Source organism: Ictidomys tridecemlineatus, chromosome 10 (genome assembly GCF_052094955.1).
Source record: "Ictidomys tridecemlineatus isolate mIctTri1 chromosome 10, mIctTri1.hap1, whole genome shotgun sequence".
NCBI lineage: Eukaryota > Metazoa > Chordata > Mammalia > Rodentia > Sciuridae > Ictidomys > Ictidomys tridecemlineatus.
The window spans coordinates 8664145-8686371 of NC_135486.1; the positions used below are offsets into that span (position 1 = coordinate 8664145).

General features: G+C 47.0%; 1 protein-coding gene across 4 annotated transcripts in view; it reads right to left on the reverse strand.

Moving 5' to 3' along the window:
* Tnr (tenascin R) overlaps positions 1 to 22227 on the reverse strand; it is a 385191-nt gene that overhangs the window by 7483 nt on the left and 355481 nt on the right. For all 4 annotated transcript variants that reach the window (XM_021722635.3, XM_021722634.3, XM_078022361.1 and 1 more), the window contains 4 exons: positions 10119 to 10270; positions 8661 to 8757; positions 4832 to 4993; positions 714 to 877 (listed from right to left, as the gene is read on the reverse strand). In XM_021722635.3, coding sequence (XP_021578310.2) covers positions 714 to 877; positions 4832 to 4993; positions 8661 to 8757; positions 10119 to 10270 — 575 coding nt within the window. The remainder of the gene's footprint in view (positions 1 to 713; positions 878 to 4831; positions 4994 to 8660; positions 8758 to 10118; positions 10271 to 22227) is intronic.

Below are 22227 nucleotides of genomic sequence, written 5' to 3' on the forward strand. Positions count from 1 at the left end.
ACTTTCCCTTTCTACCTGCCGGTGACCTGGCCTTCCCTGGGAACAGGTTGCAGGTGATTCCTTATCGCCGGCTTGACATTCTGGCTTTCAGGAGCTGCCTGCATGAGTCGATGGTGGTGAATTTTAAAATCCTGAGAGTGTGCAGGCATTTTGAAGAGAGTAGCAGACTGCTCGCTCCTGAAGGGAGGCTGGGGCTTTCCACCTGGGATGGCTCACCATCTGGGTTTGCCAGGAACCAAGGGGTTTCCTTCCGTGTGGCCTCTCAGTGTCCACCTGGGAAGTCCTAGCTGGCTCAGCTGTCCCCCCCACCCAGCTCCGTCAGGGCGTACGCAGTCTTTGGCGGAAACACCAGCTTACTCTGGTATTTCTGGTCTCTCCCTTCCTGGGTCTCCTCTTAGGATGCAGTTGAGCCGTGAAGTCGTCCCTGGAGCTGACAAGCTCCCTCCACGAGGAAGTGGAGTGGGAGCCGTCTGCTGCTCAGGCCTCTGGGGGTGCCGCTCGTGGGTGTGGGTTCCCTCCTCCCCCGGCTCCTGCCCTGCCTGTCTCTACCCCACTCGGCGTTACTGTTCTCTTTATGGCCGTTCTCTCTCAAGACCCTTCCGTGTCTCTTTTTCATCAGGAAACGCTGGGCTCCCGTGGGCATTTAAGACAGAGCCGAGGGCCGGGGGTCCCAGGCTCTGGGCCACCTCCCACCACGGCGGAGCAGTACCCACCTGACTGTGCCTGGACTCCCCGTACTTCCCGTTGAGGTTGGTCCGGTGGCAGTTCTTATACCACCAGGCTCCCTTGTAGGACATGGCGCAGTTGGTGACTGCCACGTCATTGTCGCGGTCCTCTGTGGAGAAGGGGCGGCCCTGGTGATAGCTGAGGGAGTCCCCTGCAAGGAAGAACACCACGAGGCTGTCCCACTTGTCTCTCTCGACAGTGGACAGGGACATCTGACCCGCTCCCAGGAGAGCTGGCCCCCACCTGTGGAACCCCCATGTACCTTCCGCTCCGTCCCTCCCCTGGCTTGGCTAAGCTCACCCCGTCACTTGACCCCAGGGTGGCGACTTCTGTGCTGCCCTCTCCAGCCCATTTCCTCGTCCCCTGGCCTTTTGCTGAGAACTCCATCCACACGACGACCCCTCTCCACACCCGTCTGCTTCCTCCAGGCACAGGGACACTGCAGTGATGAGCCATGCTGACTGGACCTTTCTGGGTGTTCCTTGTGTAGGTTCAGCCTGGCTTTTGCCAGACACCAGCCCTGATCAGACCACGCCCCAAACCCATGTTCAGAACTTGGTGCTGCAAGAACTTGGACGTTAGCAAACCAGAGCTGCAGCTACAGGAAACAGGGGGATGGAAAAACCAGGACTGTGTCAAAGGACAGGTGGGTGGGGCCAGGGGCTGTATCTTGGGAATGGCAGGCTCAAGAGGGAGACGGGTCCACGATCACCTTTGTCAAATATCTGACAGATTATTGAGAAAAATAAACATTCAATAGTTTTGTGAGGAAGTACATGGACTAAAGAGGCATGTTTGGCTGACCATAGGGGAGAAATTCTCTAATATCTGAGCTGTTCACAAGATCTTAGAGCTGTGGTGAGATTTCTATTCTCAGGTGCACGGGGGCTGGGTGAGCTCTTGTTGGGGACATGGTGCAGGGGGCTTACGTGAATGGAAGGTTTGAGGGAGGGGGTCAGATTGTCATTGGTGTGTAATGGTTGGGAGGATTTGGAGGAGGATTTGTGGCTGGGCTGTTGAGAGGGGGACTCATGCTGTTGATGGAGTGAAAATGACCTTAGCTGCATCCAGAGCTGATTTTTGCTGTGAGGCTGGGTTCTGATCCTGTGGCTTCTGAGTTGTGCCCACAGGGGCTGCTCACTGCCCCCAGAGCATCCCACCACAGCCGGGCTCCTGGCCAGTGGATCTTCGTTTTACAGGGAAGCTGACCTCAGGGGCCGGGGGAGTCCCTGAAGCCACATGTCATTTTCTCTATTCTGTCCACTTCAGCATCTCCAAGGGTTTATATTTGTTTATGTATTTTATTTGTTTGTTTTTTTGCAATGCTGGGTATTGAAGCCAGGACTTTGTGCATGCTGGGCAAGTACTTCACTACTGGGCTATACTTCTAGCCTCACCTGGAGCTAATCCCACCCCCTATAACTTTATTCTTTGTCATCTCTTCCCAATCCTGGAAAAGGCAGAAAAGTCTTCTTCCTTTTTTTCCTTCTTTTTTTTTTTTTTTTTTTAGTATTTCTCATGTCCTCTTTTCCTAAGTCACACTCATGTCCTTTGTCTTAAACATGCTTGGGCCAATCCTCCTGTCCTGTGACTCTTTCTTTAGTGCTGTCTTGGCTGTGTGCCTCCACCCTTGTCACCATCTTAGCCTGATTATCCCTCTGCAGCCTAGAAGTCACCCGTTACTCCCCTGCCATCCTCTCCAGTGTGTGCTCTGCTGCTGCCTGTCCCTCTCTTAGACGTGCTCCTGACGTTGGTCTTTACGTCCTCCACAAATCTGCCTCCTCTCCCCGTTTCTGCCTCACACATCATCTCACGGGTCTTGGCGCCCCTCTCCTGACCCACTGTTAGAGGGACACCTTTCTCTCAGCCCCAACATCAGCAGGCCTCCCATCGCCTCCTGTGAATTAGGTTTTGTGCAGCAGCCACTAGTGACTCTCTGGTTTTTGCTCAGATTTCCCTTATCCTGTGTAGGGCTCATCCAGTGACCTTCCCAGAGCCACACTGCTGTCACGCCTTCAGGACTCACAGGGGCTCCCCGCTGGCCACAGGCTAAGACTCCATCTGCTCCTTCTGTGTAGGGGCGGTGGAGGCTCAGCTCCCCTCCTTCACCAGTTTCTTTCTATTCCTTATGAACTTGGCTCTGCCCCGTGGCCCACCGCAGCCTCCCCCTCCACGTTGGCTTCTCATCCAGGGGCGTTTCCTGACCATGGACAACCCCTTCAAATGCAGCAGCCTTGTCAGAAGCCTTCCTCAACTGCCTCTCTGAGCCCCCCTTAAATAGGAAGGGGCGCCCTTCACGGTGTGGTGAGTAACTTCCTAGTTGTTTCTTTTTTAGTTTAGTTCTTGTGGAGGCCACGTCCTATGCTTCCTTTGAGTCTCTGCAACGGGCACAGTCAACGTTTAGGAGTTGTGCAACACCTTCTTATGGATTCACGTGGAATCTGGAATCCTCCGTTCTTACCCAAGTAGAGCCCCACCTAGAGACTGGTAAGTTAGTACCTTGAGCAAAGGGCTGAACTTGGAGCCTCAGCACAGCTTGTTGCCGGAAGGACCAGTAGAATCCAGCAACATCAAGGGGACCCAGCAATATCAGACATGCCAGAAAGAAGGGGCGGGGCCTCTCCTCCCGGAAAGCTGCTTGGTCCAGGAGGGACCTGCCTGTGGAGCTGCCTAGATGGAGCAGTTGCAGCGAGCCAGGATTTCCTCTTTGCAAGGCAAAGAATGAATCATATTCAATTCACAACAACAAGCAGAGCCATGACAGGATTTGCCTCTGACACAGGAGAGTCGGAGGGAATCCACCTGTTCTGTCCCGGGAGACAGCAGGGAGACAAGGCTGGCCAGAGGCAGCAGGGGCTGTGCCCCAGCTAGACAGGTGAAGCCCAGGCTTGCAGAAGAGGAGCGAGGAAGGGGGCACAGGCACAGAAGTGGAAGGGCTTGCCGTTCTTCCTCCAGGGGAACTAGAATGGCTTTCCTACAGGCACACCTCTAATCCTAGGGTGTGAACAGCATCTGGTTATTTTTGAAATGATTTTGTCTGACATTTTGTTTGATACGTCCATTTCAATGGCTATTTTATGCTCAAATTGTGGCAAATCAGACCTTTGGCTGGGCTTGTCTGACAGCCATTGCGAATGATCTCAGATATGAGCAGGAACAAAAGAAAGTGCGTCTTCTCTTTGGAGTTATAATACCTGGCTGAAGACAGAAGTAATTGAGCCCATGCAGTAATTGGAAGGGCAACGCCTTGATGCTCTTCTTAATTCTAAGAGGCATAAAAAATGTTGCTAAAATTAAACACACCAACGCTTAGCCCTGAAATTGGAGTTAATGAGAGCCAGTAACTCCCTGTCCCAGACAGTAGAATATCTGGCACGACAGTCTTTATGAAATATGTTATAACAGGAAATAAGGAACAGACCGGCAGAGCCTGAGGAGCAGACTGATGCTGTGTCTTGATCGAACTATTAATGCCACAGAGCTCCCGGAGCGGGTCTGTCTGCTTGGTAGAAATGCCATAAAAATCTACCCAGAAAACCCGAAGGTGCATGTGGCTCTCTTGGAGGAAGGAAAGCAACGTTCATGGCCAACGAGGAACACTTAGGGACCATCCTTCACTCCTTCATGGGATGAGAGGGCATCTCAGGGATTGAGGGGATCTGTATTAATTTCATTCCTCAAAGATTGTCTTAGGTCACTGCAGGGGACATCCTGCCCAGGTGAGAGCTGCTTCCGCTGTCTCTGGGTAAGATCCACACAGGCTAACCTAGCTAAGGAGAGCAAGCCTTCCCTCTCACACTGCACTTCTCAACTAAAAACTTTGTAAAGGCACTTTCATGACATTTACTGATTTTTTTTTTCTGTCTACACTATGAAGTAGGATGGACATCTTATGATTTTCCAGGTGAGGAAACCAAAGTCCTGATAAATTGGTTGCAGGTCACAGAGGGGCCAGGGCTGGGACCAGAGCCAGCAACTCTCGTGGTCCAGCCGTCCTCCCTGGCTACAGAGAGCTCTGTGGGTGGTGCTCCTCCCCCATGCGGCTCAGGTCTAGGTCATTGGGGCCTTCCTGCTGCATGCCCAGCGCCCCTGGGGCCACAGGTACCTGCAGTGCCATTGTAGCTTCCGATGCGGAGTTTGTACAGGCTCCTGCCGTCCTCCACGGAGAACTTGTCGTAGTACGCAAAGGCCGCCTCCTGTCCGTCTCGCATATCCACACGCAGCTCGTAGCGGCCCTGGGACGTGATCCTGTGTATGTTGTCCAGCCCTGTGCAGAAGAGCAGAGAGTGCACTGAGCCGGGCCTCAGGCAGCTTGGGAAGTGGAAGGGAAATGTGACTTTGACCTTGACACAGATGGTACAGGGAAGACAAGGGCATCCAGGTTGCTTTTGCCCTCAGCGCTTCTCGAGCTGTTATCCAATAGTCCCTGCTGGATTACTTTTCCTGTAAAGAGGCCAGCCCAATGCTGCTGACGAGGGCCACCAGGCAGCACAGGGTGCTGACCCCCCGTGCTGACCCTATAACTGACACACCCGAAGCCTCAGGACTCCTGGCCTGTCCCTTGCCCTCTTCTATGCCAAGTCATGGAATGGAAAGAAAAGGACAGGCAGCATCGCAGGGCGGGAAGCCTGTGGCATAGGCGGCAGGAAGCAGGAGGTAGCATCGCTCATCAGAGGAATTCTGGAGCGTCCCAGGGTTCCCAACGTCCTCATGTGTCCTGTAGTCTGCAGAAGGGGCTCTATCCATCTTTCATCACACTGGCCCTTCTCTGTCTGCCTCCAGGCCTCCGGGGATCACCAGACCCAGGTCAGGGAGTACAGGTAGTACCTGACTTAACAGTGACTCATCTTACCATCTCCTGACTCTACAGTGGGGTGAATGTGGTATGCATCCAGTGGAAACTGTGCTTTGGGTTTGGGTCTCTGGCTGGGCTAATGCTCTGCTGTGAGTATTCTCTCTCTTTCGACACTGGGCCACAGTGCTCAGCTGCCACCAGCTGATCCCAATGGGAAATGATTTGTGCTCTGCTCTGTACTGTGTTGTTAAGCTGGGGTGTTGGGTATAGCAGATGTATTTCCCACTGGACAATATTTTCAACTCATGATGAATTTATCTGGATTTAACCCCCATCATAAGTTCAGGAGCATCTGTCTTGCTCTCTGTCTCTGTTCCCTTCTCTACTCTACCTGCTATATCTTGCACGGCTGCCTCTTTGCTGGTCTCCTGGCCAGTTTCCCCCCATCACATGCTATCTCCTTGGCCTCTAAGTACTCCAGACCTTGGGCTCATGTATTCTTGGAAGGTGCAAAGCCCTGCAAGCCCAGAGCTTGGGTGGAGTCCAGGTCCCACATGGTGATATCTTCTCATAGATACTTTCTTGCCCACTTGCCCCGGGATGGTCTGATTTTGACCTCTCTGCCCGAATATTTGATGCCTTGCCCTGCCTTGCTGGTGACCTCCGAGTTCTGATTTCTATCTGCGAACTGAACTGGGCTCTTCTTGCTTTGCTGGGACATCTGATAGCTATCTGAGTGTGCCATGATTTAGAATCAAAGAATTGCCTCGGTGGAGGGAATTAGAGCTTACTCCAGCTGACCTCTTTGTTTTGTGGAAGGGAAAGCTTAAGTCCAGAGAGGTGAAATGATTGACTGCAGGTCACCCACATCTTTTGGCTTCTTTATCCTGTTTGGGATTTAAAGCTTTACATCGATTGCAAGTGGGAGGCTCTTTGACTGGTGTTTGCTGAGTCACTGACCCACAGTCCCCAAATAAACTTTTCCTCCCTTAAAATAGTTCTGGTCACATCTTTAACCACAGCAGCAAAAAAGCTGACTAAAACAGGCATGAAATAACCTTGACCTTTAGGGGAAAGGTATTTCCAAATTCTCTCAGTCCTTCTTCAGAGTTGAAGGAGAAGCCCTGACCCTGAACCTGACCTTGACCTTGGCCTCGATTCCCAGTCCCAGTTTGGTTCAAGCACTTTGTGGTTTAACGCCCAACACTTTCCCGTCTCCATTTTCATACCACCACCAGCAACCATAGTGGGCCCAAAGTCCCTGGGTGGAACTCTCAGTTAACAGTATTGCTTTCTTTTCTTTGCATTTAGTTTTGAGGTTTCCTTTTACTTATGACACATGATAACCAGATTTCCTTTTTTGGCAACTCTGTAAAGTTTTTTTTTTTTTTAAACAAATAGATTTAACCAAATAAAAAAGTGATACATAGAAAATTTGAGTTCCTGATAGTTTATATATTTCACAGATTTGACAAAAACCCAGGAAACTGGTTTGGCTTAGGCCTGGGAAACATAAGTCCTATCTGCTTATGGACATATTGATTCATGCGCATCATGATTGCCTCCCAAGTATTTGGAAATGCTTTCAAGGTCTGTGTATTTTGGCCGGGTGCAGTGGTGCACACCTGTAATCCCAGCAACTCTAGAGACTGAGGCAGGAGGATCATAAGTTTGAGGCTAGCCTCAGCAACTTGGTGGGGTCCTGTCTCAAAAAATAAAAAGGGCTGTGGATTTTTCTCAGTGGTAGGGTACCATGGGTTCAATCTCTGATATCACAAAAAGGTAAGCACATTTTCCCATTTGACTTTTTTCTCAATGTGTTTATATGGTTTTTACCTTTTTTTATCACCTACATTGGCAAACACAGATTTGGCTATCTAACAGATATTCGCTAAATGGTTATCACTGATGATTGACATCTGTACTGTGGACACCTACTATCCCCAGGCATGGCTATAGGCAATGGCATTGGAAGATGGGTATGGGGTGGGCGCAGGGGTGGGCCCAGCCCAGAGCAAAGCTTATACAGTACAGTCAAGAGGGCAGAAAGGGAGAGGGATGTTGTGATTTGGGTCACAACAGAGAGAGGACAGCCAGTTCTCCCAGAGGTGACAGGTGAGGAAATGGTCAGGACAGGTCCTATGGAGGAAGGGGTGCTTAGCTGGACTTTGCATATAGGTGGCTGGACACCCGAGTGCGTGCGGGGAGAAGTGGCCGAGAGTGTTCTTACAGAGGCATCTCAGTGGTTCTGAGAGCAATCTGGAGTTTGGAGTTGGCCAGGAAGGACGGTGAGATCGGCGGGGGTGGTTGGGGAGGCCTTGTTCTGTGGCGGAGCTGTTTACCCCTCCTTTGGGTGTGAGGGGAGTCACTGAAAAGGGTTCACAGAGGGCTTGACCTTGCTCAGACGTGGCGAGTGAGGAAGATCATTCGGAGGCTCTGTGGGCAATGGGCCTGCTACCTGGACATCTGGGTAGATGGTGAGGCTTGGATGAGATGGTGCAGGGGAGGAAGAGAGGAGACCACCAGTGTGGGACTTGATTCTCTGCCTTCTCCTCTGCCGGCCTTTCTCAGTCGCTATGGAAATCTAACCAGGTGGGAGACATGGGCATCATGAACAGACACTGGGTCCCCTGCCTGGCTGCAGTGTTTCTGCACCTTCTCGGGCTGCCCCAGCTCTCCATCTAAACCTCCTGTTGTGTCAGACCTCCAAGAAACTGCCACTTGCCTCAAATGGCACTTTCATCTTTTCCTTCTCCTTCCCAGTCAGGTAGTGACATGCTCCAAGGAACCGAGCAGAGCGACCAGCCTCATTTCCCTGGCCGACCCGCCCCTCGCTCCCGGTGCCCCTTCCCCTGCCTAGCAGTTCCTTCCCTTTGTAGCTGCCTTATGTCGAGACCCATCAGCATAAGAGACTATTAATGAGGATGGGAAGAGACGGAGCAAAGAGGAAAAATACCACAATAAGATAAAACAGATCAATAGTGCAGCCAAACAGGGCAGGGGGTTCTGAAAGCAATCCGCAAGCTGTCAGCTGCTCAGCAGACACGGGTTCCGGATGATTCCAGATGGACGCAGAAAGGAGAGAGCTGCACCAAAAGCCAGAGCAGCACACCAGGGCAAAGCGGGAAGCAGCCGTTACCTAGCCAAAACTCGTCCTCCAGGCTCCCGAAACCCACGCGGTAGTCCGCCCACTTCCGGAAAAAATCAGTTTGGCCGTTCTGCCGCCTCTGGAATACCTGTGAAGAGCAAGGGGGACGCGAGAGGGGGGAGATGATCAGGAAAAGCGACGGCGAATAAAATTGAATAAATTGGTGCAACTGGGTCCCGTATGGACAATGGCGAAGATGCCCAGATAAGGCAGGTTTCAGAACAGAGCTCAGGATCCACACTGCAGCTTTTGGAAGAAATGCTCACAACACTTCCTTGCAGCACAGAGGCCCCTGGTGACTAGGCTGTGGGGTGACATTGATGCCAATTTGCACCCCTTACAATGCAGAAAGGATCCAGGACACTTATCAAGCTCTCAAATAGTCAGGGGAAATAGGTCTGACTCTCAAATTAATCTTTTGTATCACAGAGTGTGGTAGAAAGCATTTCTCTCCACAGGAACAGAAGCAGCTTCAAATCATCTGGTAACTGTCATCGTCTTATTGCAGGCAAAGCAACCGCATATCATTCACATCCTGAGCTGTTTAAGTGCTAATTTCATTTAACCTCCAATACATCAGCCTCGGCTTCAATTTCCAATTATGCTTTAAGAAGGAGGCACAAATATGTCAGAAACATAAAAGAAAAGGCCTCCCGAGAGTGGCTGTTAGGAGCATAGTCACCATTTCTCTCTATTCAAAAACCACCCATTTTGCGCCCTGAGGATCTGGCACTGTGCGTCAGCGGCGCTGGTGGGGGACGCGTAGCGGGTGGAGGGGAGGCCATTTCCATCTTGCACCAGGCAGCTACTGCTCCATCTGCATGGTGGCCTGTCTGGAGAGGTGACCATGAGGGAGGCCCCCGCTTTCCTTCAGCTCTGTACTGGCCTGTTAGCCGTGGGAGGGGGCCGTGACAGTAAGTGGTGCTCTCTGAGGGCTGTGATGATAGCTCTGGGAGAGAACCAGCATCCGGAGAAGGAGGAGGACAGGGAAGGCCCTTGGAGGTGGCCATCCAAGTTCTGCCCCTCATTTGCCCCCACCCCCCAGTGTGACCCTCCGAGAGAAGGGACCTTACTGCCTGGCCAGGGAGGCTCCTCTTATACAGAGGGGATCCTCCTCTGTGCTTTATTACAGCTGCAGCCCCCCTGCAGGCAGGTTTCTGGGCTCTGGTCCTGACCCCTCTCCCCAGCACCCTCCTGCATGCGCTCTCCTTGCAAAAGGGACAGGAGGGAAGGCAGTCATCCTGGCCCTTCCTCAGGCCTTGTCACTGCAGCCTGGGTATGCTGATTCTCATCTCTGCCTGGCTAAATCTCCCACTGGGCTGCTGAACACGGAGGTGTGGGTGAAAGAATGGCCAGATGGATAGTGACGCTGGGCCAACAGAGGCTGAGCTAGGCAGATTGCGACACCAAGGACATCTGCATGCAAGGAGAGCAGCTGTGTGTACTTACGATCCAGCCACCGCCGTCTGTGGTCATGTCGCAGTACACCGGCAACTTCTGGCTCAGCTCCCCGTTGAGAAAGATGGTGTACACTCCGCTCAGAGCGTCTCCGTTCATCAGATGTTGGGCACAGTCTTGAGGGTGAGAGAATACTCGGCCCCCTGCACAATAAAAGAGGCAATTTCCAGAAAAGATCCTTTCTCCCACTATGTCCAAGAGCCCCCGGCCCCAGAAGGTTTCAAAGGACCTCAGGGTTGGAATTTTATCCAGAGCTGTAAGAAATCCGCAGTGGATTTGAGCCGTGTGGGCACCGAGCCCCGTGCCATTTTGCCTTCCTCTTCTTCACCTGACACTGGATTCTTCAGACAATAGATTTTAGGGATCTGAGGATGAAAGTGTTGGCTTCACTGTCTGGCTTCTCCATATACCTAGCTGTTTGGATGTCAGCAAATGGCCTGACTTCCCTGAGATCAAATTCTTCATCAGTAAAATGGGGGCAGTGAAGATCTCCCGCCTTGTGGAGTGAAGACATGTTAATGCAGTTGTTTGTGATCGGTTACTCGGGAGATTATCGCAGATGCACGAGCCAATAAATCACCATGGGGTCCACCTTTCAAAAGGGCAAAAGGGATCTAAGCAAAGCTTCCGTCATTTTCATAGCAGCCATTAAGGAATGCCCAAACAAGCTCAGCATTAGCAAGAAGATGGATATCTATTCCTTGCACAAAATAATCTCCTGATTGTACTAAACAAGCAAACGGCCATGTTTTACAGTTCAGTTTAAGTTTAAGGAGAGGGCAGGGAAAGTAAATTGCAGCTCATCTTTCAGAGAGAACAGCCCAATTTGTAGAACAATATCTAATTAGCTGAAAGAGAAGCTTAAATCATGTGTCTTAGAGAGTTTAGCTTTGGAACAAATTTTAGTGCTTAGCTGGCAAATCAAGAAGCCCACTGCAGGAGCCTTCTGGATTGCAGGGGCTGACAGAGCAAGTTAAAGGCACAGCTAGCCTTGCCAGGAAGGGTGGTTTGGGTGCTCTGTAAATACAGTGATCTTCTGGGCTAGTGATGGGCTTTCTCAAACTGTAGCAGCCCTGGAGCGGCTGGGGAGGGCTTCACAGGTCAGTTACTACAGTGCCTCCTAGTGGTAGAACTAGTATACCACAGGTGTGACATCCTACCACCTGGAAAGCTAGATGGTAGGTAATAGACAGCATGTCTCAGAAGGAAGGTGACTCAGCAACCTCACCCAAACCTCTGTCATCTAAAGCCCCATCTGAGATTATCAGGAAGATCATTAGGAAGACTGCTGGAGTTTGGTGGCCTGCATCAAGGCCCCTCTGAAGATGCACTCATGCCCAGCACAAGGACTGGCTGCAGGTTACTGTCCAACAGTGTGGACACTGTCACAGCACTGTTCAGGGCATCCCCACTACCAACTTCAGGTGTGGCCACACCAGGGAACAGCACTCTGTTTCTATAAGTTTAGCATGTGCTTTTCCAATTTCCATTTCATTCTTGTGAGAAACTGGGGAGGAAGGCAGAGGGGTAGAGTAGAGAGGCTCACTTTATAGACAAGGAAAGCATGCTCCGAAGGATCGCATGGCTTACTCAGGCCACTCGAACGCAAGTGTTCAGACCCCCAAGTTGAGCACTCTTTGGATGCTACTAAAACGGGAAGCAAAGCGGATGCTGTAATTGGCAGGAGCTCAACATCTCCACTATCATATAAAACCTCAAAGTTTAAAGCTGCCTCAAAAGATTCTATGCTTAAATTAAATCTTTACTCCTTAAAACTGATTTCCTTAATAGCTGCAGGAAACCTGTTAGTGTTCATCTCCAGTGTGTCAGGTCTCTGAAGTTCTTGATCCCACCCATTTCTCAAGGCTACAGTTCCACTGCAGGGGACAGTTGCAAGTGGCTGCTGTCCCCTCTCCCTCTGCCTTGGGATCACTGTTATTGCGTTTAGGCTTTTGGGCTGTTCTTGACCTGGGTCTCTGCAGCAACTGGCATGTCTGCCTTCCTCTCGCCCCTTATAGCTCACTGACGGAATTTCTCATTTTAGAAGATCAACACACAATATTCTTGGCCTTCACCTTACACCTGCCTTATGCAATAATAGTCCTTTCCCATGAAGGATGGTTTCATCATTAAATAAGCTCCTTCTCCTTCTCCTTCTCCTTCTTCTTCTTCAAATTTAACCTGGAGGTGCTTTACCACTGAGCCACATTTCCAGCCCTTTTTATTTTTCATTTTGAGACAAGGTCTCAGTAAGTTGTTTAGGAACTTGTTAGGTTGCTGAGGCTGGCTTTGAACTTGTGATCCTCTTGCTTCAGCCTCCAGAGTCACTGGGTTTACAGGTGTGTGCCACCATGCCTCTTTGGATTAGGTTTTTTCAAGTTTGAAAGAAGAATAAAATCTCTTTGCCTGTAGGTATATGCCTTGAGGGAGCTGGTCCCCAGATAAAAGTGTCCAACGAATGACAAATTTTAGATGGGAAAAGGGCTCCAGATTGTGCCTCTGGAGAGGAAGGACAGACTGTGCTTTCTTTCTTCTGAGACCCCTGTGTTAAGTGGTTGGCGGAGGCACTCACCAAATACACGTGAGACTGATGCTTAGCTGCTGGGTGCACTTGCCTTACCCTGGACAAATTGCAAGGCCATTTGTTTGTTTATAGGTTCAATTTACTGTGATTTAGTCTGTGGCAATAGTAGAAGGACAATCAAAAAATGTTTTGCTTTTACAAACTGTCAGGAGCAGCAACCTGGGGTTTCCACATCCTGGGAACTTGGGGAGACACAGCTGTCCACAAAACCATCTCTCCAGCCCCACCCAGCCTTCCACACTGCCCATGTCTTGCTTTGTACTCACCATCCTTGACCAAATTATGATTCCTTTTCACCAGATAAGAGAAACTTCATCAGTGGTTTCTCAAATTGAGGACTTCATTAAAATCCAGATTTTGTGTTCCATTACAGATCTACTAAACCAGCATGTCAAGGGCTAGTCCCGAATCAGGTCTTTCCAAAGCTCCTTGATGAGCCTGAAGACAAGCTGGGTTTGAAATGCACTATTTAGGTTGTCTGTTTTCTTCTTCTCCTCGGAGAGGCCAAGAGGTGGAGTTGGTAGACACACAGGGTGCCTGGGGCCTGTCTCCCTGCCTAGATCTGGTAGATAACGGAAGGAGTCCTCTTTGCTTCTCACCCTTTCCTTCCCATTCTCGTCCCCAGATGGTATGTGCCCCGAGTGGGCTGCTGGTCCCAAGATCTGGACTGGATATGGTGGGAAGGACAGGGGACCAGAGGTTCTGGTTAGCCTTGTGTTTGATCCTCATGTCCTGGATCCTACCCCTTCTTTCTGCTCAGGGTCGCTGGACCTTTAGTCAGCTAATAATTGAGAACATAATAATTCCCTGGTTCCATGAGCATGTTGCTGGGCCTTCATCCATTTTAGGAGTCTGTCAGGGTCGACTTCCATCATTCCTACTTCTCTGTATGTCACTCCATTGAACAACCTTAGAAATTCACCTTTAACCCCCACATACATTATCCCGGTAATTTTTCTAAAGGTAGAAATTTTAGTACCAAGAGTGGATCTGGGAGTCTTCTTCCCTTTGGCGCAATAACTTGAGCCTGGCCTGACAGAGAAATTTATTTTTTTATTTTTAGCACAGGCTGTGGCCATGCCCAAGTTGAGAGGAAGCAGCACCAAGCGGCCAGTCCACTGACATGCCTCATGGTTAAGTGTTTCTAGATGTAATTGTGAGATCAGCAGGACCAGGGCACTTGCTGGAAGAATTGCTCAGAAATTGGTTTGTGTTGGACAGCAGACTGGGCTGAATGCTGAGTGGAAGCCACCATCTACGTGAGGCACAGTGCAATCAGGTGGCCCCCGGCAGCGGGAATGGAAGAGGAGGCTCTCTGTCCCTGTCTTTACTCCTTTTGTGACCTTGGTGCAGGCTTTAAGATGGTCAGATTGAGTAGCTGGGGACAGCACCTGCCGCTGCCCACTCTCCTGGCCTCCTCTTCAGGACTGAAGCTGTGACATCTGTGTCTTCCCTTAGAACAGCCTCAACAGGTTTCTCTGTAAATGCAGAACAAAGTGTGTGGCTCACCAGTTCTCCACCAAATTGTTATTCCTTTTCACCAGCAGCGAAGTGACCTCGTCGACCAGCACTTTGATTTTTTTCTCTAGAAGTGAGTTTGCCGTTGACTCTCACTGGGTCCCCCCATGTTAAAATTAATGACCCACATTTGTCAAGTAGTTCGCTAGACTCTTGGGGGCAGCCAGAGACCATGGACGGGGCAAGGTGACCAGATCAGCCTGTGTGAACTGCATCTATTACCTTGGCCTTCTCATGGCATCTTCCAACTCATTTACATGTTTATTCTCTTAAATAAGAAAATCCAACAAACATAGGAAGTATCTCTTAGGTTGTAAATACATAGGAAGTATCTCTTAGGTTGCGAGATGGGAAGGTAAAGAAAAAAGATGCAATTCTACCTTTCTGGTTCTCGCACTCTGGTGGGAGAAACAGACTCTGAGCCCTATGCACTCTAGGATTGAGATCAGCATGGGGTGTGGTAGCAGAGCAGTCAAGGTGGGCGTGCACTGAAGGCAGGGAGAAGCAGGGGCGGGCCTGGGGCGGGGCTTGCCAAGTGCCAATCAGAAAGGCTATCTGTTGTCGACTCAGTCCCACGTTGGTGGAGGGGGTGCTCCAGGCCTGTGGGAGCGCACAGCCCCCGGGGGAAAATGAAGATGCGGCAGGAGACAAAGCGCGAGCTGGGTTGGGTGGATGAAGGGCACCAGAGACCAAGGACAGGGCAGGGGAGGTCAGCAGGGCAGACCGTGCTGTGCAAGGAGTTGAGCTCTCTGCAGAAGGCCACAGGTTGAAGAGTCTCTGATGAACTTTAAGGGTATTTTTAAGAAAGAGCATTCTTGCGCAGTGCTGAGAAGCAATTACATGCGCTCAGGAGGGAGTGGTGGGAACCCAGGGAGAGGGGGCAAAGCTTTTAAGGAGGTATTGGGAGTGGAGAATCAATTGAACAGCAGATCCCATGCTGAGCTGTTGAGAAAGGTCCGGAGCTCTGTGGACCCCTTGCCTCCTACCCTCCCTCACGTGGGGTAGGACTTGTGAATCTTCTCTTCAGGGTTTGGCTGAACCGTCCTGACAGCGGAGGAATGTTCTGACATAGCTTGCCTTTTTCTTTGTATTCACTTACACCGGAAGATCCAGTTTTGTGGCAGACTAGGTTGATCACAGACTGGCTTTGCAAACGTGGCTCTACTCTGTGGCTCCTGATGCCACGTGGCCAGGAGAGGTGGGGTCATGGTGCTGCCTCTGGCTTCGTCTCCCTCCACTCTTTAGGCTCCACGGGTGTCCATTCTCCTTTAACCAGAGTGATCTTTTCATCTCATCCCCTCTCTCTCTACCATGGTTTCTGCCTTCCAACTAGAGTAAAATAGAAAACCCTTACCAGGGCCTGGAAGGCCTGCCTGCTCAGGCTAGTTAGATGTATAAATCCTTGAGAGGATTGTATGGCTCCCCTATGGTCACCAGAAGGGGAATTATAGTTAGACGTTCTGAAAACATTTGGGACAATGTAATTTAAATGTCCAATGTCCATAATCTGAAATGGACAAGATCAAATCCTCGATGTATGAGGTCCTTCTCTAACATTCATACGGTGGTCTTACGACTATCATAGGTTATATTTCTGTTCCACGTGAATTCACTGCCTTTCTAAAGGGAGATCCTGCATCCCTAACCTATTGACTAGCACAGACAACTCTATGCAAATAAATCTGACAATCTAGATGAAATGTCTTACAAATTACCATCTCCCAAAGGTCACTCAAGGTGAAATGGAATCACCAGAAGAGGATGGTGATGACTTTGAAAATTTGGATTTGTAGTTCAAATCTCTACAAAAGGGCAGCTCCAGGCCCAGGTGTCATCACTGGTGACGTCTACTTCACCAATTTTATATAATCTTTTTCAAGAAAATAGAAGAGGAAGAACATTTCCCAATTAATTCAGTAAGGCCAGAATTACCGCCCCCCTCCAAAAAAAAGAAAAACAAGTCAACACCTTCCCCAAACCAGGCAGACCAAACAATACCAAAACGAGAGAGGATGAACATAGTTTGGAAGAAAGTTTTGCAGTTATCTTCTTGCTCTCTCTTCCATAATGCCATACAGAAGTCATTACCTGTCCATTCGCACGGATTTGGTCCTTCTCAACTATACACATGGCCAGAAAAAGGAGCAGAGAACCCCAAAGGAACACGATTCCACAGGACGGAACATTCACTCGTTGAAGAGTAGGATTCCCGTGGAAGAAAGTCCACAGGCCACATGATGTTGATCTTCTGGTGCAGTTATTAGGACAGAATTTTAATTAAGCATGACAACTTTAAGGACATCAAGAAAGACATTAACAACATGAAGAAGAATAAGAAATCGACTTAAGTAGAAACGTTAGGTATGGACAACGTGATAATAATTTATAGTAAGAATATAGTAGGTAAGAAGAAATGGGCTTTAAATACAGCTAATATAGCTATATGAATTGGAAGATCCAATCGAGGAGCTGTTTGAGAAGATAAAGGGGAGGAAAAAAGAGAAAGAAAACATGAAAAGAAAAATAAGTCAAGGGATTTGGAGGTTTTGGAGGGCAGTTCATATTCTAACATCTAGGTAATAAGTGCCCTAGAAAGCCAATAAAAGCAGAGGGAATGCCTAAATAAGTAATGAAGATAAATGAGTCAGAGGTAAAGATAAAGCACCGTAGATTTACAGGGCTCATAGAGTGTCAAATTGGAGATAAAATGATAAATGAACTCTAAGACACGGAATGAAGTGTGCGACTGTCAAAAAGAAAGAAAACCATTCTAAAACTTTCTAGAAGGAAAGATCAGATCTCCCACAGAACACAAATCTGATTGACATTAGACTTCTCAAAGGCAATGCTACATGGGAGAGGACAGTGGAAGAATATTTTAAAATATGTTGGAAGCAAATATTTGTGCCTAATATTTCTATATCTGAACAACTTGTAATTCAAACACGAAGGTCTGATTCCCGAACAACCTTCTTCAGGAATATTTGATTTCAGGGAATTTGCTTTACAAAACCAGTTATTGCAAACTTCGATTAAATACACAAATTAGCAGTGACAAATTCTGGAGCCATGAAAAGTGAAGGTGATTAACTAGTTGTGGGAAATATCTTATTTTTGTCTCTAATAAAAGACTTTAATTATCAGGTGTGGTGGTGAATACCTGTAATCCCAGAGGCCCAGGAGGCCAAGGCAGGAGGATTGAGAGTTCAAATATAGCCTCAGCAACTTATCTCGAGGCCCTAAGCAAGTTAGTTAGACCCTGTCTGAAAATTTAAAAAAAATAAAAAAGGGTTGGACCGGGTGTTGCTCAGTGGTTAAGTGCCCCTGGTTTCAACCCCTGTACCCCCCCCCAAAAGGGGGTGGTGGTTTTAATCAAAGAATAGATAAGGAGAAAGTCTATCCATAGCAACCCAGAGCCAAAACCCCAAAACTAGACAGGGTTTGTGTGGGTGGAGGTGAAGTGAGTAGGAAGCTAGGAATCCAGAGGGATTTGAAAGTATGCTCAGGTGCTTAGAATTTTATATCAGATATACTCTGATGATGCACTCTAAAAATAAATAGTGGTAAATAAAAACATGAATGGGGTTGTTAGATCTAATACCTAATATATCACTGGAAAGACTGAGTAAGAAATAGAGGAGATGAAAAATTAAGACAAAGAGGGGAACATAGTAATAGATGCAGTAAAGATTAAAGATTACAAAGTCTTTTGAAGAGTTTTGTCTGCTGAATTCTAAAATTCAGATGAAATGAGTAAATTTCAAGAAACCTATAAAGGGTCAAAACTGGTGTGAGAAATCAAAAACTTGGGTATTTAATTTTTATTTATCTTATTTATCTACTGATATATTAATTTTGGTACCGTGGATTGAACCCAGAGGCACTTAACCACTGAGGCACATCAAAGACCTTTTTTATTTTTTATTTTGAGACAGAGTCTTGCTAAGTTGCTTAGGACCTCACTAAGTTGTGGAGGCTGGCTTTGAACTCATGACCGTCCTGTGTCAGCCTCCGGAGCTGCTGGGATTCCGGTTGTGCACCATCATGACTGGCTGGATAGATATTTAATTTTTAAAATGTGTAAGTGCAAAGTGGCAGTCAAATATTCTGTCCTAAACAACTTATTAAAAGATGAAGAAGGAGAAGGAGGAAGGAGGGAGAAAGAAGTAGAAGAAGATTGAAAGCTACTCAGTTATTTTATAGTATTTTTCAAGGCAGTTAGAGAAACATGGATTTCAAAATCCAATAAGATATAAAAAAGATATAGGCTATTTTTTATGATTATAGATGTAAAAGGAAGTATAAAATATAGTAGATAGCTAAATCTAAGAGTACAACGAAAACTCATATTCAATCAATCTGAAAAACAATGGAAAAATTGTATATGTTAGAATTCTGCTTAAAGAGAAATTTTAATGGTTGAGATTCCTGAATAGTTCTTTAGTAGATGAGAAATAACTGTATAAAAGTATAAATCTCAGAGCTATAAAATTTACTATTTGATAAAGTTAATTACAAAAGCTCTTAATGTGGAATAAAATACAATCCTCTACCTTGACAAATGTCTTAAACCTCAAATCTAAGCAAATAATGTTCTGGTTTATTTAATGTTCGCTGAGTATAGATTCTTATTATTTTAGAAAAATTAGCTTCTTTTTCATATAAAAGAAGCTTCAAAAAGATTTAGCAAAGATTATGCAGCATGAAGCTTTAATTGAATTCTCCTTAAGTCAAGATTAACTAATACCATTGTTACTATTTAATGTAGTTTTGGAGGTCCTAGTTAATGTGATAAAGAAAAAAAACCAATAACAGATGTAAAGATTAGAAGTATAGAAATAAAACTGTCCTTATCTGTAGATGGCATAAATATTGACCTAAAAATGTTAACAGAAACAATAGATAATTACAAGTAATGAGAGTTCAGTGAGATAGCTAGATACTGGATCAATATATAAAAATCAATATCTTTCCACATTAGCAATTACTAACTAGAAAATATTTTTAAAGAACTATTATCTCTGTTTATCTATAAATATTATTCAATATTATCTAAATTTATCTATAAAGTCACAAAGCAATACAAATCATAAAATGTTCAGAAATTGGCCAAGTACATAAAGAATGCCATAGGGAAATTTTTTAACTTTTGAAAACATAAGCATGATGTAAAAGGAAGATGTAAAAGGAAGCATAAAATATAGATTTGGATAAATGAAGATCTAATTTATGCATTCAGAAGAGATGTCCGTCCTCACCAAATTAATTCATAATTCATCACAGTTCCAATCTAAACTGAAGTTGAAACTCCTTTTGTAGAACTTCATAAACTAAATTTGATAAATAAGGTGACACCTGTGGAAAAATAAACACTATCAAATAGCAAAGTCAACCCTGAAAAGGGAAATTGTGTAAACTTGTTCCACCTATATTAAGATAATAAGCTATAGATATAAAAAGACAATAGAGTGTTTACAAAGGGACAGAGAGATAGACCATAAAATAAAATAGGAAATTCAGAGATGACAAATTCGTATATATATGGGAACTTAATATACAATAAAGAACCACAAATCAGTCCACTCAAAAGATGGGTTATTAGTAAGTATATCATATTAGTAAAACTGGTTCACTCTAGAAATAAAAATGAAACTGTATCCCTACCTAATACCACATACAAAATAGACTGAATATAAAAGATAAATCTAGAAAGCAATTAGAGGAATACATTGAAAAACTTCTTAAGACTCCCAAAGCTCAAACATTAATCCTATCGGAACCTGATAGAAAAGTCCACAAACCAGACGATCAGGTAACAGGAAAAGGAAGCTCAAAAGGCGAACAAGCATATGGAGAGATGTTTAAACTCAAGTTCATCATTATTTACAGAAATTGATTAGAACAGAGCTACATCAGTTACACATAGGAGACTGTCAAAAATGATACAGCTGGACCATGTCAAGTCATCAGGAATGACGAAGGCCATGAGCAACAGGAGCCCAGCCCCACTGGGGGGAACAGGCAGCCAGAGAGCAATGCTTAGTTATGCGAAGGCAAACTCATTCTCTGGCCCAGCCATCGCTCTCCTGAGGTGTAACCCAGAGGCGTGGCCTCACTGATCCACAAGCAGACACACAGGAGGCGTTTACCACAGCCACACTTGGGTGGTGGAAGTTTGGAGAGGGCCGGATGGACCTCTTTGGGAGAGTGGAATCGGTAAAATGTGATAGGTACTTATCATGCAGTATTTGCAACTGCTGGAAGCAAAAATATTTGTCTAACAACATGGATGGTCTAGAAAAAGTGCTGAGTAATATATATATATATATAAATATGAGAATAGAGACTGATTTGTGTGATCCAGGCCCATTTAAATGTGTTTAAATTAGACTCAAAACCATTGTACTGGTACACATTTTTCAGAAATGCACCCAAACACATTAGAATGGTTACATGTGGAAGGGGGAGCCATGGGGCGAAGGGAAACAGTGAGTGAACCCAGAGAGGGGTCTCGCAGGAGGCTGGCGTTGGGGATACACAGCGAGCTGGGCAGTGCGGTCAGTGCAAACCTCTGACTGACATTTATTCATTTGCAAGTGCTGTGGTGTGTGACCACCTTCCTTCTCCACAGCCAGGTCTCAAAGAAAGTCCAATGCCCAAAGTCCTCGTTTTGAGTTCTGTCTTCCATTGTCATTTTAGGGGTTGGCTTGTCTTGGTGAAGCAAGAACTCAAGCTGTTTTTACACAGTGCCACCGAGAGAACCCTATTAGCTCTCTTCTTTGGTGAGGGGATGCTCGGGGTACACAAGGTAGACACGGGGGGCGGGGCTGGTGTCAGGCTTTCCCATCCAGCTGAAATCGGTGGTAAGCATGTGAATGTCCAAGACCCACCATCTGTTGTTCCAGAGCCTACAATTTGGTAATCTTCATTAATTTTCTCAACAACTGAAGCTAGTGTTTAGAGAGGACGAGTTTTCCTGCCCACAGAGCCGCTCGGCCTGGATGTGGGACAGCCAGGACTGGAGCAAAGGTAAGGAGAGAAAATTTCTTCTTACCTGTCTCTGGGCACCTCTGCCAATGATTGTCTTCGCTTAACCTCAAGGTCAAGGCAACCTATTTTACAGTGTTCATTGTCTCCGAGGATGAGCTTTAGCGAGAGGCTTGTTTGCTTTTTATAGTATTAAAAGAGACAGTGAAACCTGCCTCTCAGAAGATCATTGTACCAAGTCCCTGGGGCTCTGCGGGGAATATTTGTTTCCTCATTTATATTCATGTCTCCAAAAGACAAGCAGACCTTGGATGAAATTTCAGGCGACAATAAATTATAAATAATGTATCCATATTTTTTTCTCTTCCATATACTTGTATTTAATTCCCCCCAGAGTCCTGTGCAAACACCAGCGACAAGAGGACAGGAAGCTATTAACATGATGGAAAGAATGAAACGGGCTTATGTTCTGTGGCATCAACACAGCGGGGAAAACACCTTGATCAAAGGTACTTGAGGTTTTGAGACCAGCTCTTCTCCCTCTTTTCTATTTTTATTATTGTTTTTTGGGATATCAACTCTTTTCCAAGTCATCTCGGACAGGCCTATTTTGAACTCATCTCTTATCTTGGTCCACCTGGGACAAGGCGAGGAATTGTTCCGTGGATTGAGGCCACTCTCCATCAGAGAAGGCCTAGAAAGCACGCAGAATGGTGAGTGGGATCTGCCCACCTTCAGAACATGATGCATTTAAGAGGGAAACTCCCTACTGACAGTGAAGTCAGACGGCATGCTAACTGCTCAAAAGCAACCAGCCTCTACATCCCTCTGCCCTGGTGGCCTTCACGCAGGCTCCCCCGTTCCCCAGACTTGCTGGGCAGGAGTAGCTCACGCTCTTGGGGTCCAGGCTGGCAGAGTTCCAATCTTGCATATAAGTGAAGAGACTTTGCTTTTCGGATTTCTTTCTCTTTTTGGTACCATATTCACCCTGCCCTTAGGAAGCAGAGAACC